At 46.8% G+C, this 16,582-nt stretch overlaps 1 protein-coding gene across 1 annotated transcript in view; it reads left to right on the forward strand.

Annotated features, from left to right (window-relative positions):
- The window catches only part of tubgcp6 (tubulin gamma complex component 6), a 38,324-nt gene extending 24,407 nt beyond the window's left edge, over positions 1 to 13,917 (forward strand). Inside the window, exons 14-20 of the mRNA XM_070896741.1 lie at positions 671 to 839; positions 1,301 to 1,442; positions 1,624 to 1,818; positions 8,433 to 8,565; positions 11,078 to 11,291; positions 12,026 to 12,225; positions 13,478 to 13,917. Coding sequence (XP_070752842.1) covers positions 671 to 839; positions 1,301 to 1,442; positions 1,624 to 1,818; positions 8,433 to 8,565; positions 11,078 to 11,291; positions 12,026 to 12,225; positions 13,478 to 13,569 — 1,145 coding nt within the window. The 3' untranslated portion in view covers positions 13,570 to 13,917. The remainder of the gene's footprint in view (positions 1 to 670; positions 840 to 1,300; positions 1,443 to 1,623; positions 1,819 to 8,432; positions 8,566 to 11,077; positions 11,292 to 12,025; positions 12,226 to 13,477) is intronic.
- The last annotated feature ends 2,665 nt before the right edge of the window (positions 13,918 to 16,582 follow it).

Consider the following 16,582-nt stretch of genomic DNA (forward strand, 5'->3'; position numbering starts at 1 on the left):
ACACGTGGCTCACTTAAAACCCTTTTGTCCAACGTAAGTGTTTTTAATTTGCATGGTATTTCTAAACCTATTGCAGGTTGAACCTCCCTTATCATGAACCTCCCTTATCCAGAACCCTCGGGACCTGCCCTGTTCTGGATAAGGGATATTTCCGGGAAGGGGTGGTCACATTAAATTGGATGGTACAGGTACTGAGCAAGGGGATATCGGGGCTGGCTGGCTTGGGGCTGGGAGTGCGGCAGAGAGATCATGGGGGCGGGTTGGGGGTGCGGCGATGGATCGCAGGGTCAGGCCAGCGATTGCAAGGAAGGAATTCAATTTGTTCAGGTCAGAGTTCTGCGCATGCGCCACATGGTGGCTGGGAATGGCTCTGGACGAGGGGTGGTTCTGGATAAGGGAGGTTCAACCTGTACCTTATTTTATCGAGGATTCTAAGGCGTATCATATCTTGCTAGGGTGACTTGTAGAAATTTACGGGCAAATTTATCATATCCCTCATGCCAATGAGAACTATGCTCAAATGGGAGTGTGGGATGGAAATAGGGCTACAAGATTGTGGCACTGATTCTCTAACCTGTGCTCCCTTTGTGTGAAGGTTCAGATTGACAGCACATGATTGGTGAATTCATTCTGTGGACTTGATTTTAAATTTCCGCACATTTTGTTCCAGCTGAACCGCCTATCTCACATCTGCTGCAGAATGTAATAACTGAGCCCTATTTATTGCCCTTGGATCCTTCTGTTCGTAGAGCAACAGATGCAACAGCAGTGCAAGCAAGCAGTCTTATCTCACTTCCAGTACTGATGAAGCATTCCATTACAGCGCCTCTTATAGCTCAGTAAGTGTTCTTGACTGAAACGACTTTTATCATTATTGCATTTTAAGTTAGCAAGGTAACTCAGCAAGTTATTTGTAGGGGCCACTTTTTACTGATTCGTAACAACTGATATTTAAACCTGTAACTGCTCCGTCTGACCATTTAAAAATAGTGAGTGCTTGGAGAAAAGTAATTGGAGAAAGAGAGCAATGAAACTTCAAATTTTAAAGATATTACGAATTTATTATTTAAGCACTTCAGTTTACAACTTTTGTTGTAACGGATAAAATTTTAAAGCACATTCGGTCATCATAGGATAAGATTACTTATTGATTTTTTAAAAACAATATTACGTGCATCAGAATGGCTACGGTTACTGAAGGGTTAATACTCATGTTGAGAAAATTCTACAAAGTTTTTTTTGTTTAGTTTGTGACATTGCCTTTTTGAATAACCTTTTCCCCCCAATACAAATTTTCTAGTGCTTCTCTGGTAAATAAAGCCATAGTCGATTATTTATTTGTGGAACTGAACATTGAACAGAATTTTGAAGCACTAAGACATTTCCTGTTGATGGAAGATGGAGAGTTTGCCCAATCACTTAGTGATCTGCTCTTTGAAAAGGTATTGATTTGTTGGGGGTAATTTTAACTTTGGTGATCATATAAAATGAGTGATGTCAAATCAACCACCAATTATACTCTTCTGTTTTTTGTTTAAAGTTAAGTTTTCATTTAATAAATGCACATAACTTCAATGCCAGGAGTTGCAATGTGAATTGAAGTGGTTCTTTTTCTTTCAATAGCTTGGATCTGGACAGACACCTGAGGAACTTTTGAATCCTTTAGTTCTCAATTCGATCTTGAATAAAGCATTGCAGTATAGTCTTCATGGAGACTCTAAGCTAGCCTCTAACCTGACCTTTGCCCTTAAATATCTTCCGGAAATGTTCAAGCCCAATGCACCTGATGCCTTGAACTGCTTGGAACTAAGATACAAGGTCAGAACTTTTTCTTACAATAAACAATATTTGACATTTCTAATATTTTCTTTCCGGAAAGTTATTTAAATGATATAATACATTTTCATTTAGACAATTTGAGTGTGCCAATAAACAATTACAAAAATCACAGGACCTTCAATTGCAGACTAGGTAGTTAACAGAAATGGTGCAAAATGATGGTAAGCAATTTAATTTGGCAATACTTATAAATTGAGTTATACTGAAATTGTAGAAAGAGCAAATAATGAGGAACAATACAACATGCTTCAAAAGGATTTGGATCTTTTGGGACACTGGGGCAGTAGATGAAAGATGCAGTTCAATGTAGACATAACTAGTTACTAAAATGAGTATATTAATGAGAGTCACGCAGCATAGTGATCAGGAATGAGATGAAGGGTTACTATGAAAATATTGCTCAGAAATATTCTGGTGCATTGCTGCAACGAGAAGCAAAATTGTAATAAACTAAGTTGCATTAACAATGGGATAGAATTGCAAATTGAAAGAAGAAATATTGGGCCCAAGTTTCGAGCCGTGCCTAGAACGGTGCAGTCCCGACCTGGACGCCTGTTTTTCGCGCATAAAAGTGTGCCTAAAAAAAAACCCTCGAAATTCTCCTCTCTGCAGGTCCTCTGGCCCTCGGCGCAGTGCAGCAGGAGCTGTAGGGGGTGGAGCCAGGTCCCTGCGCTGAAAACAGTGCCGGGACCTCTGCACATGCGCGCTACAGTGGGCGCGCAAGTGCAGTAGCTCCAGGCGCCCAAAACTGTGGGAGGGGCCGAAGCACACAGCCCCCAGCCCTGGCCGAATGGCCTCACTGGCGCTGCGTGAATAAGGCTCCTCCCACGGCCAGCTCCTGCTTCCTCCCGACCCGACTCAACACCCGCTTCCCGCCTCCGGACTGGACCCGACTCCCGCTTCCCCCCCCCTCCCTTCTCCTTCCCCCCTTCTCTCCCCTTCTCTCCCCCCCCTCTCTCCCCCCCCCTTCTCCCCCCCCCCCCTCCTTCCTCCCTTCCCCCCCCCCCAATCTCCTTCCCCCCCCCCACCTCCCCCAATCTCCTTCTCCCCCCCCAATCTCCTCTCTTCGCCCCCCCCCAATCTCCTCTCCCCCCCCAATCTCCTTCTCCCCCCCCAATCTCCTTCTCCCCCCCCCAATCTCCTTCCCCCCCCAATCTCCTTCCCCCCCCAACTCTCCCCCCCCAATCTCCTTCCCCCCAATCTCTCCCCCCCCCCCCAATTTCCTTCCCCCCCCCCCAATCTCCTTCCCCCCCCCCCCAATCTCCTTCCCCCCCCCCCCAATCTCCTTCCCCCCCCCCAATCTCCTTCCCCCCCCCAATCTCCTTCCCCCCCCCCCAATCTCCTTCCCCCCCCCAATCTCCTTCCCCCCCCCCAATCTCCTTCCCCCCCCAATCTCCTTCCCCCCCCCAATCTCCTTCCCCCCCCCAATCTCCTTCCCCCCCCCAATCTCCTCCTCCCCCCCAATCTCCTCCCCCCCCCCCCAATCTCCTCCCCCCCCCCCAATCTCCTCCCCCCCCCAATCTCCTCCCCCCCCCAATCTCCTCCCCCCCCCCCCCAATCTCCTCCCCCCCCCCCAATCCCCTCCCCCCCCCCAATCTCCTCCCCCCCCCCCAATCTCCTCCCCCCCCCCCAACCCCTCCCCCCCCCCCCCAATCTCCTCCCCCCCCCCCAATCTCCTCCCCCCCCCCCCAATCTCCTCCCCCCCCCCCAATCTCCTCCCCCCCCCCCAATCTCCTCCCCCCCCCCCAATCTCCTCCCCCCCCCAATCTCCTCCCCCCCCAATCTCCTTCTCCCCCCCCCCAATCTCCTTCTCCCCCCCCCCCAATCTCCTTCTCCCCCCCCCCCAATCTCCTTCTCCCCCCCCCCCCAATCTCCTTCTCCCCCCCCCAATCTCCTTCTCCCCCCCCAATCTCCTTCTCCCCCCCCCCAATCTCCTTCTCCCCCCCCCCAATCTCCTTCTCCCCCCCCCCCCCCCCCAATCTCCTTCTCCCCCCCCCCCCCAATCTCCTTCTCCCCCCCCCCCCCCAATCTCCTTCTCCTTCCCCCCCCCAATCTCCTTCCCCCCCCCAATCTCCTTCTCCCCCCCCAATCTCCTTCCCCCCCCCCCCAATCTCCTTCCCCCCCCCCCCCCCCAATCTCCTTCCCCCCCCCCCAATCTCCTTCCCCCCCCCCCAATCTCCTTCCCCCCCCCCCCCAATCTCCTTCCCCCCCCCCCCCAATCTCCTTCCCCCCCCCAATCTCCTTCCCCCCCCCAATCTCCTTCCCCCCCCCAATCTCCTTCCCCCCCCCAATCTCCTTCCCCCCCCCAATCTCCTTCCCCCCCCCCAATCTCCTTCCCCCCCCCCAATCTCCTTCCCCCCCCCCAATCTCCTTCCCCCCCCCAATCTCCTTCCCCCCCCCAATCTCCTTCGCCCCCCCAATCTCCTTCGCCCCCCCCAATCTCCTTCGCCCCCCCCAATCTCCTTCGCCCCCCCAATCTCCTTCGCCCCCCCCAATCTCCTTCGCCCCCCCAATCTCCTTCGCCCCCCCCAATCTCCTTCGCCCCCCCCAATCTCCTTCGCCCCCCCCAATCTCCTTCGCCCCCCCAATCTCCTTCGCCCCCCCCAATCTCCTTCGCCCCCCCCCAATCTCCTTCGCCCCCCCCCCAATCTCCTTCGCCCCCCCCAATCTCCTTCGCCCCCCCAATCTCCTTCGCCCCCCCAATCTCCTTCGCCCCCCCAATCTCCTTCGCCCCCCCAATCTCCTTCGCCCCCCCAATCTCCTTCGCCCCCCCAATCTCCTTCGCCCCCCCAATCTCCTTCGCCCCCCCAATCTCCTTCGCCCCCCCAATCTCCTTCGCCCCCCCCAATCTCCTTCGCCCCCCCAATCTCCTTCGCCCCCCCAATCTCCTTCGCCCCCCCAATCTCCTTCGCCCCCCCAATCTCCTTCGCCCCCCCAATCTCCTTCGCCCCCCCCAATCTCCTTCGCCCCCCCCAATCTCCTTCGCCCCCCCCAATCTCCTTCGCCCCCCCCAATCTCCTTCGCCCCCCCAATCTCCTTCGCCCCCCCCAATCTCCTTCGCCCCCCCCAATCTCCTTCGCCCCCCCCAATCTCCTTCGCCCCCCCCAATCTCCTTCGCCCCCCCCCAATCTCCTTCGCCCCCCCCAATCTCCTTCGCCCCCCCCAATCTCCTTCGCCCCCCCCAATCTCCTTCGCCCCCCCCAATCTCCTTCGCCCCCCCCAATCTCCTTCGCCCCCCCAATCTCCTTCGCCCCCCAATCTCCTTCGCCCCCCCCCAATCTCCTTCGCCCCCCCAATCTCCTTCGCCCCCCCAATCTCCTTCGCCCCCCCCAATCTCCTTCGCCCCCCCCAATCTCCTTCGCCCCCCCAATCTCCTTCCCCCCCATCCCCCAATCTCCTTCCCCCCCATCCCCCAATCTCCTTCCCCCCCATCCCCCAATCTCCTTCCCCCCCATCACCCCATCCCTCCCCCATCACCCCATCCCTCCCCCATCACCCCATCCCTCCCCCATCACCCCATCCCTCCCCCATCACCCCATCCCTCCCCCATCACCCCATCCCTCCCCCATCACCCCATCCCTCCCCCATCACCCCATCCCTCCCCCATCACCCCATCCCTCCCCCATCACCCCATCCCTCCCCCATCACCCCATCCCTCCCCCATCACCCCATCCCTCCCCCATCACCCCATCCCTCCCCCATCACCCCATCCCTCCCCCATCACCCCATCCCTCCCCCATCACCCCATCCCTCCCCCATCACCCCATCCCTCCCCCATCACCCCACCCCTCCCCCATCACCCCACCCCTCCCCCATCACCCCACCCCTCCCCCATCACCCCACCCCTCCCCCATCACCCCACCCCTCCCCCATCACCCCACCCCTCCCCCATCACCCCACCCCTCCCCCATCACCCCACCCCTCCCCCATCACCCCACCCCTCCCCCATCACCCCACCCCTCCCCCATCACCCCACCCCTCCCCCATCACCCCACCCCTCCCCCATCACCCCACCCCTCCCCCATCACCCCACCCCTCCCCCATCACCCCACCCCTCCCCCATCACCCCACCCCTCCCCCATCACCCCACCCCTCCCCCATCACCCCACCCCTCCCCCATCACCCCACCCCTCCCCCATCACCCCACCCCTCCCCCATCACCCCAGCCCTCCCCCATCACCCCAGCCCTCCCCCCCAGAAACACAGACAGACAGAGAGATAGAGACACTGACAGAGACACACTGCGGGGGGCATCCCAGCACGCTGTTGGAGGGCTCCCGGTGCTGCAGTCGGTAAGTAGAAAATGTTTTGTTTGGTTTTTTTTTAAAATTATTTCTTCTTAATTTTTTTTGATTGATTTTATTGGTTGATTTATTGATGTATTTATCATTTATTATTGATGATGGCTCTTTATTTGTAAAACTGAAGTGTTTAATGTTTGTAAACTTCCCTTTTAAACCCCCCCCCCCCCCCCCCCCCCCCCACCATTACCTACGCCTGATTTGTAACCTATGCCTGATTTTCTAAAGTGTAGACGAGGTTTTTTCGAGCGTACAAAAATCTTCACTTACTCCATTCTAAGTGAGTTTTCACTCACGAAACTTTGAAATCAGGCGTAAGTGGCCGGACACGCCCCCTTTTGAAAAAAAAATTCTATTCCAAAGTGAAACTGTTCTAACTGACTAGAACTGGAGCAAGCTAAATGACGAGAATTCCGATTTCTAAGATACTCCGTTCTACACCAGTTGCTCCTAAAAATCAGGAGCGAAGCTTGGGGCCATTGTCACTGTATAGGGACTCATTATACTTGTCTGTAGTACTATGCTGTACTGATCATCATACTATTGGAGTGATATTATTGTCTTTGGGCAAATACTATGTACGACACCAAGATGAGATCAGGTTTTAGGAATCTGAATTTAACATTAGTAAAAATTGAATAATTGAGGCTTGTTCTTAGCAAAAATGATGACCTATGTTTCCAAACTTCTGAAAAAGATGAAGTTGATTCAGACAGATTGATCACACTGACAAAGGTTTAAAATACTAGGGGCCGGATTTGAGAAGTTTGCGACTGGGTTTTCGCCGCAATTTGACCCTCCGCGGCAAAAACCAGGTCGCAAAGTCCGGGCGGGCTCCTCAGTTTGTTGTTTGTGGCGGCGATGGGACATACTGCCGGGGAGAGGTGCGCCGATGTGCAACACCGCAGAATGCGTTAACGTCAGACTTTCGGCTCTCTCCCGATGCATACGCCATGCCCAGAATAGTGACCGGTCAAACCTGTCCGTGCAGCCCGTATGAAAACCTGCAAAAAAGGTAAGTGAAAGTTTTTACTTTTAAATTTTTTTTTCAGCGATTCGATAGACAAGTGTCTTATAAATGTTTTTTTGAATTATTTTTTTTCCCCCTTTCCCAAGGCGCCTCTCGCAGCGCTCCTGGCCCCGTACTAAATTTGGCGAAACTCGCGTTTTTGCGATGCGAGTCCTCGTTCAATGCCCTCTTACCGATGCACCCCTGGCACAAACGTAAAACCCGAAAATTCGGCCTGAAAACAGTAAGTTTCATGTATCGCTACAGTTTCCGCCGAGAAAACCCAAAAGTCGAAAATCCGGTCGTAGGGATCTTGTCATTTTGACAGGAGTAAATGGGACAATTTGACAGTGCTATTTCACCCAAGGTGTAAGACAAAAATATATGTTTCCAATGAACACAATTTAAGTTATTGGTATAAATGGACAGCTAGATGTATTTTTGAAGATTGAATGAATTGATTGACATGATGAGAAGGTATGAAGATGGGATTGAGATCAAACAAAGGGGTGGGCTTTTTAGATCCTAAAATTTCTTATTAATATTGAAAAAATTCTAAATAAATTGACAGATTCAATCAGACAAGTGCCTACTAAAGCAAAAATGAGCTGTTTAATTAGGCCTTAAGCTCTGGAATATCCTCACTAAACTTTTCCGCCTCTCTACCTCTCTTTCCTCCTTTAAGACGCTTCTTAAAACGTACCTCTTGGACCAAGCTTTTGGTCATCTGCCCTAATTTCTCCTTGTGTGGCTTGGTGTCACATTTAGTTTTAGAACATTCCTGTGAGGCACCTTGGGATGTTTTACTACATTAAAGGCACTATATAAATACAAGTTGTTTATGCAAGTGGAAAATATGTATTCAAAAGTAATATAAATTTTAAAAGTGCAATAAGTTATCATTGTGGTAATGTATCCTTTGATTAATAGCACTTCGCTATTTAATTTAATTATAACATTTAATTATTTAAATTTTAGTGATATCCAGAAGTACTTGAGATGTGATGTTTCACTCCAGTCATGTTAACTGATTTATCATCAGAATAGAATTTCACGGTGCTTCATTAGGGAAGATATGCATGAATTGTAGGTTCCCAAAAGCAGCGCAAAGACCACTGTGAAATGGCAGTAAGTATACAAATGCTCCTTTTAGAATTAAGGGGCAGTTGAGTAGAAATGCACTTAAATTCTGAAACTTATACCACAGTGGTATATCATAGCTGCAGCCTTACCCAGTCTCACTGATGTACATTTTACTTCTTTTCCCTGGTATGCATGTGCAGGTGAATTGGCCCCTCAACATTGTGATCACGGAAAGCTGCATGAACAAGTACAACAAGATATTTTCTTTTCTGTTGCAACTAAAGCACATGGTCTGGACACTAAAAGATGTTTGGTTCCATTTAAAACGCACAGGTGAGAAAAATATTAGTCCTGGGTTGGTGAATGTGTGTTGAGGCTCATTGAATTATTGCAGGAAATAGTCTGAATGTGTTTAGAATGATTCACTGGTAATGTTTATTTCACTACAATTAAAAGCACAAGATTAGGTTGAAGCGAGGACCTGGATTACATATTAAATAACAATGTACATGAGGTAACGGATTAGGAAAACAAACTGGGGCATTGATGGATCATTCGCATAGTCAATTCAATATTTGCAGGTGGTAAAGAAAGTGAACAAAATGTTAGTTGTGTGCCTAGGTCTAAGGAGCTGATTTTGAGATTGTATCTGGTTTTAGCAAGACTGCATCTGGAATAGTGTGTTCAGTATGGGCATAGTATTACAAGAAAGATGTAGAATTATTGAAGGAAGTCAAGAGGAGGGCTACGAGGTTGTTTCCTGAAGTTGGAGGACTGAGGAAAGAGATTGTCTACTCTGAGACTTGACTCTCTGGAGAAGAGGATAAGGGGAGACTTGATTTTTTTACAGATATGGAGAATATGGATCCAGTAAAGTTCTTCTGTTGGGCACAGGATTCGAAGACATGGGACCATGGTTTAATGTTAAGGCAGTCAAAAAAAAATAGGAAATTTAGGCATAATGTTTTAGTAAAAAGGAGCATATTCCCATTGGAACTGGAGGAATAGAAAGACGGGACAGATTTTGTTTTTTAAAGAACTGGATGAATTCCTATTGGGAAAGGGGTACAGTGCTACTTGTTACAGATTCAGAGTTAGCAAATTGATGGTCTTCTGCCCAAAACAGTACTTTGTCACTATATTCTCTAATTGAAAAGAAAAGAAAGACTTGCATTTATATAGCGCCATTCACGACCACCAGACGTCTCAAAGTGCTTTGCAGCCAATGAAGTACTTTTTGAAGTGTTGCAATGTGGGAAATTGGTGAAGTGTTTCATTTTAAATTTAAATTAAGAATTTTGATTACAATTGAAACATTGATTTAAAAAAAAATGATTCCTAATATTTTACCTGAAGATAATTATGTATTCCTCTTTTGAGAAGGGATATAAATTTGGGAATATGCACTCTATATTTTGTATTATATATCAAATAATGTAACTGGACATACGACTGGTCATTCAGTGATATTTACTGACAAAAATAACATCAAAATTAGTTAAGGCTATCCAGCTTCATTTAACATTATGATATAATTACCATTAATTATAGTATAATAATGCACTTGAACAGCAAAGGCAGTAGTATTATCTCTTAGGCAGTCCCCCGGAGTCGAAGATGACTTGCTTCCATACTAAAATGAGTTCTAAGATGACTGAGACCAATGCGAGATCTACAGTCTCTGTCACAGGTGGGGCAGGCGGTGGTTGGAGGGACGGGTGGATGGGGTGCTTGATTTGTCGTATGCTCCTTCCGCTTTTTGTGCTTGGCTTCAGCGTGCTCCCGGCGAAGAGACTCGAAGTGTTCGGCGCCTTCTCGATGCTCCTCTTCCACTTTGAGCGGTCTTGGGCCAGGGATTCCCAAGAATCGGTGGGGATGTTGCATTTTTTCAAGGAGGCTTTGAGGGTGTCCTTAAAGCGTTTTCTCTGCCCTCCTAGGGCTCGCCTGCGTGTCGTAGCTTGAGTAGAGTGCTTGTTTCGGGAGTCTAGCATCGGGCATGCAGACAATGTGGCTCGCCCACCGGAGCTGGTCGAGCGTGGTCAATGCCTCGATGCTGGGGATGTTAGCTTGAGAGAGAACACTGATGATGGTGCACCTATCCTGCCAATGAATTTGCAGGATTTTGCAGAAGCAACGTTGGTGGTATTTCTCCAGTGCTTTGAGGTGCCCTACTGTACATAGTCCATGTATCTGAAGCTTATAGGAGGGCGGGTATCACTACTGCTCTGCAGACCATGAGTTTGGTGCTGGGTTTGAGATCCTGGTCTTCGAACACTCTTTTCCTCAGGTGGCCAAAGGCTGCACTGGCACACTGAAGACAGTGTTGGACTTCGTCATTGATGTCTACCCTTGCTGATAGTAGGCTCTAAGGTATGGGAAATGGTTTACATTGTCCAAGGTCTCATCATGGATCTTGATAACTGGGGATCAGTACTGTGTGGCCGGGGCATGTTGGTAGAGGACCTTTGTCTTACTGATGTTTAATGTGAGGCCCAGGCTCTCGTACGCTTCAGTGAAGGTGTCAACGATGGTTTGGCATTTGGACTCTGTGCACAAATGCAAGCGTTATCTGCATATTGTAATACAATGATCGAGGTTGGAGCACCCTTGAAATTTGGCCTGGAGACGTCGGAGGTTGAACAATTTCCCGCTTGTCCTATAATTTAACTCCACTCCAGCGGGGAATTTGTTAAGGCTGAGATGAAGCATTGCAGCGAGGAAGTATTTTTATATGTTGTCTGATTACCAATGCTTGTCTACACCTATTTTCCTTTTAAATTTTCTTGAATTTTGCAGATTGAAATTGTTTTTTTTAACTAATTTTTTTTGTGTTTTTTTACTTTAGCTTTGGTTAACCATTCTTCAAATTCAGTTCAGTTTCATCAGCTTCAACTTTATCGACATGAAATGCAGCATTTTGTCAAAGTCATCCAAGGTTATATTGCTAATCAGATCTTGCATGTTACCTGGTGTGAATTTGGACACAAGTTGTCATCAGTCGGAAACCTAGATGAACTCCACAGAACACACGCAGAGTACCTCAACAAAGGCATTTTCAGGCAGGAATCGCTTATACTTTTTTTGCAGCATTTCTAAAGCATTGCATAGCATGTCCTGTGTTACGGTAGTTATTAGGCTGCAAGTCTGCACTGATAAGCTGTATGTAAAGTGAGGGGGGGAAAAAAAGCTGAATTGATGAGATTGTGATGTGAGTGTCTGGCTATAAGGTATCCACTGGACTAGACACTAGACAAAGGACATATAATACTGCATTATTGTGGCAACTAAGCATTTGTTCAAAAGGTTGAGGTCCATTTTGAGTACATGATTCTGAAGTAACTCCCTAAACACTACATATATTTGCACTGAGACTACAAGCTTAACAATGCTACAAAATTCACAACTAAAAGCAAACCAGCACTAAAATACAAGGTGAAATGTTTGTAGCTGTTGGTTATACAGTGTATTTCTGCTTTCTTCAAGCAGAGGGGAAAAGAACACATCTGATTTAAAGATTGTACAGAAGTAGAACATATGAATTGTTTGCATATCAAGTAGTCTGGATTATAAAGAAAAGGGCTAAAAATGGCGCTTTCTAGTTTATAATCCCTTGTATCACAAAGCATAATTCAACCAAATACATAATTTTAGATTTTAAGCTATGCCCAATGGCTTTTCACAAACGTGGTTCCTAATTCAGATATGAGGATAACACAGGTGCAATTTGTAGTGTTTTTGGAAAGGGTGCATATTTCCTATATAAACCAAAACCTTTCTCCTTTTTATATTACAGGGGATTATTGACCGAGAAAGCTGCCCCGGTGATGAATATCATTCACAATATTTTCGGCCTGATTCTGAAATTCCGTACTCAGTTGATCTCGCAGGCCTGGCAATATGATGCTGACCAACAAATGGCAATACATCCCAACTTTGCCTTGATGCAGCAGTCCTACAAAACATTTAAACATTATTCGCACTTCCTTTTTAAAGGTAGAGTATGTATATTCAATTATTGTCAATTCCAGTTACCATTCTTTCAGAGGTAAGGTATATTGATACAGGTACAGCGTCTAAAATCCGGAAGCCTCAGGACTAAGGCTGTTCTGGATTCTGTGTGTTTCCAGACTTCTGACTGTCTTTCTGGAAACACCCGAGCCCAGGTTTGGGTATTTTAGTTTTTCCGACGTCCCGAGACCAGAAACGCCTAGGCCAAGAAAGATAGGCAGGGGAGGGGAGAGGGGGTCGGGCGGAGACGGGGAACATTTTCTGGATTCCGGACGACCCTGCCACGTATCGTCCTGGTGTCCAGATTCCGGAACAGTACGGATTCCGGAACTCGGATTTTCGACGCTATACTTGTAATGCATTTTTATTGAATCTGTAACTGAAATTATACCTGTCAAAATAATGGTGACTAATGGATAATCGCAGGTAAATTGCATGTGCACAATTCTGAGTTTGTTTTGGAACATGTGTCCATAAGTGGATAAAGTCACAAGTTTGCATACAAACCCAAAACCAGTAATGTTGCCTGCTACATTACATACTATGTAATGTTGATTTTCTGTTCCTGTTTTATCGTTACAAGATTTTTTTTTTTTAATTATGAAAATTGTGTCAGGTCACGGTACTTGCAGCAGGAATCATTATCATGACAATTAGTGGTTCTGTGATCTAGTAGATACAATAAAGCAGTGACTTCCAAATGTCAAAGGCGTACAGTCGCAGAGGATTTTGCATCAGGCAATGTATAAAGTGAAAGATGCAAGAGTATTATTGTCACAAGTCATCTTCCCATACATAGTATGTAACCACAAGGAGTTGGAATATTTTTTGATATTCCTTCACTGTTTTACATAGTCCAGAGGCTAACTTAAAATTCCAAAAACTTATTTGTTAACTGTAAACTAATGTTTTGTGCAATCTGAGGTCAGTTACTGCGTGTGAAGTGCCGGAAGATCTGGTGTTTAAGTCTGATGTTTTTTTTGAAATCTTGGATATGGTCATTGTTTGTATGCCTGCCACCCAGTGTTGAAATTGCAGGTGTAACTTTTACCCTGGGGTCACCAGATCCTAAAGTTCTAGGTATATGAATTTTTGTGAGGTTGAAAAATGGGAAATGCTGCTATTTATTGGTTAGATCTGTTCTAGTTTAGAAAGGTGCAATTTCTCAAGTGCATTTCACAACTAATCTGCCAAAGAGTATTCTGCTTTTTAATTGATGTTTTTTTTCCCTCCCCAGTTGTGACTAAACTTGTCAATCGGGGATATCAGCCACATCTTGAGGATTTCCTGTTGAGAATTAACTTCAATAATTATTATCTGGATGTTTAACTGTTACATAGCTCCCAAGAGTTACATCTGGTGTGTAATTGAAAATCAAATTTAAATTAAATCAAAAATCTTAATTTGTGGTAAAGTATTAGTGTTTGTTAAATTTCAATATTTAGCCATTTTTAAGCAAATTATACATCTGAGCATTTGTATTCATATATATATTTGTATATCTGTACCATATAAAAATCATAGTGTTACAGGGTAACTTTATGTTACAGTTGTGCAAATACAAGGAGGTTTGGTATGGCACGGTCCAGCATTTGTAATTTATTCAGCAGGGACAATTCGTGCTATGTTCTCATTTAACAATCTTTCACATTTTACTATTAAAACAATGTTTTTGAAGCTGTGTCTCTTGGAATGAGCTTATTTGATCATTATTATAAAAAGCACATCACAACCCTAATAGTAGTGGGGATGCACTTACCATTCATTTTTAAATATACCAGATCAGGGAAGCCTCTTGCTTATAGAAGAAAAACTAGGTGACAGGCTTCATTGCGAAATCTAACTTAATTAAACTTTTTCTTACACAACATTCACTGCAACCGAGCCGATGGTGGGCAGAGGAAATGTTAGAGACACCCTCAAAGCCTCCCTGAAAAAGCGCACCTGGGAGTCCCTGACCAAAGATCGCCCTAAGTGGAGAAAGTGCATCCGGGAGGGCGCTGAGCACCTCTAGTCTCATCGCCGAGAGCATGCAGAAATCAAGCGCAGGCAGTGGATAGAGTATGCGGCAAACCTGTCCCACCCACCCTTTCCCTCAACGACTATCTGTCCCACCTGTGACCGGGACTGTGGCTCTTGTATTGGACAGTTCAGCTGTCTAAGGACTCATTTTAAAATTCCTGGGGACTGCCTATGATGATGATGATGAGAACAAATCCTATTTGTATCCAGTTGCCTGTGTCAATTAAATGGGTCGTCGTCACTACACCTTCCCTCGCCACTGTTCCACGCAGGCTCTGGCTTGAGAGTTGAAGTCCCTCCAATCTGAAGGTCTGCATGGTTCTGATAGTAGAGGGCATTCCAGGAGATGCTCCATTGTTTGAGATGCCTCTCCGCAGTCAGTCAGTAGTATCAGTTTGACTGTATCCCCAATTCTGCATGAGGGCTCTGCAGGGGCCGACACCAGTCCTGAGGCGATTGAGACAGTCAAGTGGGCCAAGTCTCACTGGCTCCTGTTAGTAGAGGTACCTCTGGATCAAAAGATAGTGTGTGTGGCTTTGTCTGCAGATCCTTTGATCAAGTATCTAGTCTACAGCTGCAGGGATTACATTCCAAGGGCTGGACAGCATGTAAGAAACTGCTCCTGGACTTGAGCCTCTTAGTTGCTGGCTCGTGTTGAAAAAGTGAATGATAGGGATTATTTATTTCCTTTGACCTTCCACTCTTGATGAAACTTGCTTTCTGATGAAAGGTGGGGCAATACCAGCAAACGGGTAAAGGTGATCCACTTTCATAGGTTTCAGGCAGCCAGAAATAGCTCTGCAGGCTGCGTTAAGGCCTGGATCCATCTTCTTGGCATGCGAGGAACGTTCCCCTACTGAGCAGATGTATTTAGCTGCTGAATAGCACAGGGCAAGAGAAGTAGTTCATAAGGTCCTTGGGTCAGTTCCCTATTTAGAGTTGACCAACTTCCTTAAGATGTTGTTTCTGGTTCCCACCTTTGCTTTGATGACAATCTTTGTAGCTGAGGGTACAATCTAATGCTACGCTACAGCATATTGACTTAGTTATAATCCGTGTCCATCTTTCCCCGCAACTCATGTTTGAATTCCTCCAATCAGGTTTCTACCCCTGCCACAGTACCGAAACGGCTCATCAACGTCTCAAATGACTTCCTTTGTGACTGACAAAGGTAAGCTATCCCTCATTCTCCTTGACTTGTCTGCAGCCTTTGACATGGTTGACAACTTCAAACTTCTCCCAACACCTCTCCACCGTCGTCCAGCTGGGTGGGACGGCACTTGTCTAATTCCATTCTTGTCTATCTAATCGTAGCCAGAGAATCACCTGCAATAGCTTCTCTTCATGCGCCTGCATCGTTAGCGCTGGTGTCCCCCAAGGATCTATCCTTGGCCCCCTCCTATTTCTCATCTATATGCTGCCACTTGGTGATATCCGAAAATACAGCGTCGGTTTCTACATGTCTGCTGACGACACCCAGCTCTACCTCACTGCCACTTCGCTTGACCCATCCACGGTCTCTAAATTGTCAGACTGCTTGTCCGACATTCAATTCTGGATGAGCAAAACTTTTCTCCAATTAAATATTGGAAAGACCAAAGCTATTGTTTTCAGTCCCTGCCTCCATAACATCACCCATCTCTGCCCTTGACTCGGCTCATCCGCTGCTGGAAGCCTCCTCCATGCCTTTGTTATCTCTAGACTTGTCTATTTCACTGCACTCCTGGCTGGCCTCCCACATTCTTCCTTATGTAAACATGAGGTGATCCAAAGCTCGGCTGCCCGTGTCCTAACTCGCACCAAATACCATTCACCCATCACCCCTGTGCTCAATGACCTACATTGACTCCTGGTTCAGAAAATTCTCATCCTTGTTTTCAAATCCCTCCATGGTCTCATTCCTTCCTATCTCATCTCCAGCCCCACAACACCCCAAGATGTCTGCGCTCCTTTAATTCTGCCCTCTTGAGCATCCTTGATTATAATCACTCAACCATTGGTGGCTGTGCCTCCTGTTATTTAGGCCTTAAGCTCTGGAATTCCCTGCCTAAACCTATCTGCCTTTCTACCTCCTCTTTTAAGACACTCTTTAAAACCTACCTCTTTGAGCTTTTGGTCATTGCCCTAATTTCTCCTTGTATAGCTCGGTGTCAAATGTTTTCTTATAATACTCTTGTGAAGCATCTTGCGACTTTTTACTATGTTTAAGGTGCTATATAAATACAAGTTGTTGAGTTTTTTTGCCAATCTTCTCCCATATCACCAGGCATTAAGTTGTAGGAGGCTCTTTGGTAGAAAAAAAACAAAGAGCAAGTTATTT

Source organism: Pristiophorus japonicus, chromosome 13 (assembly GCF_044704955.1).
Source record: "Pristiophorus japonicus isolate sPriJap1 chromosome 13, sPriJap1.hap1, whole genome shotgun sequence".
In the NCBI taxonomy this organism is placed as follows: domain Eukaryota; kingdom Metazoa; phylum Chordata; class Chondrichthyes; family Pristiophoridae; genus Pristiophorus; species Pristiophorus japonicus.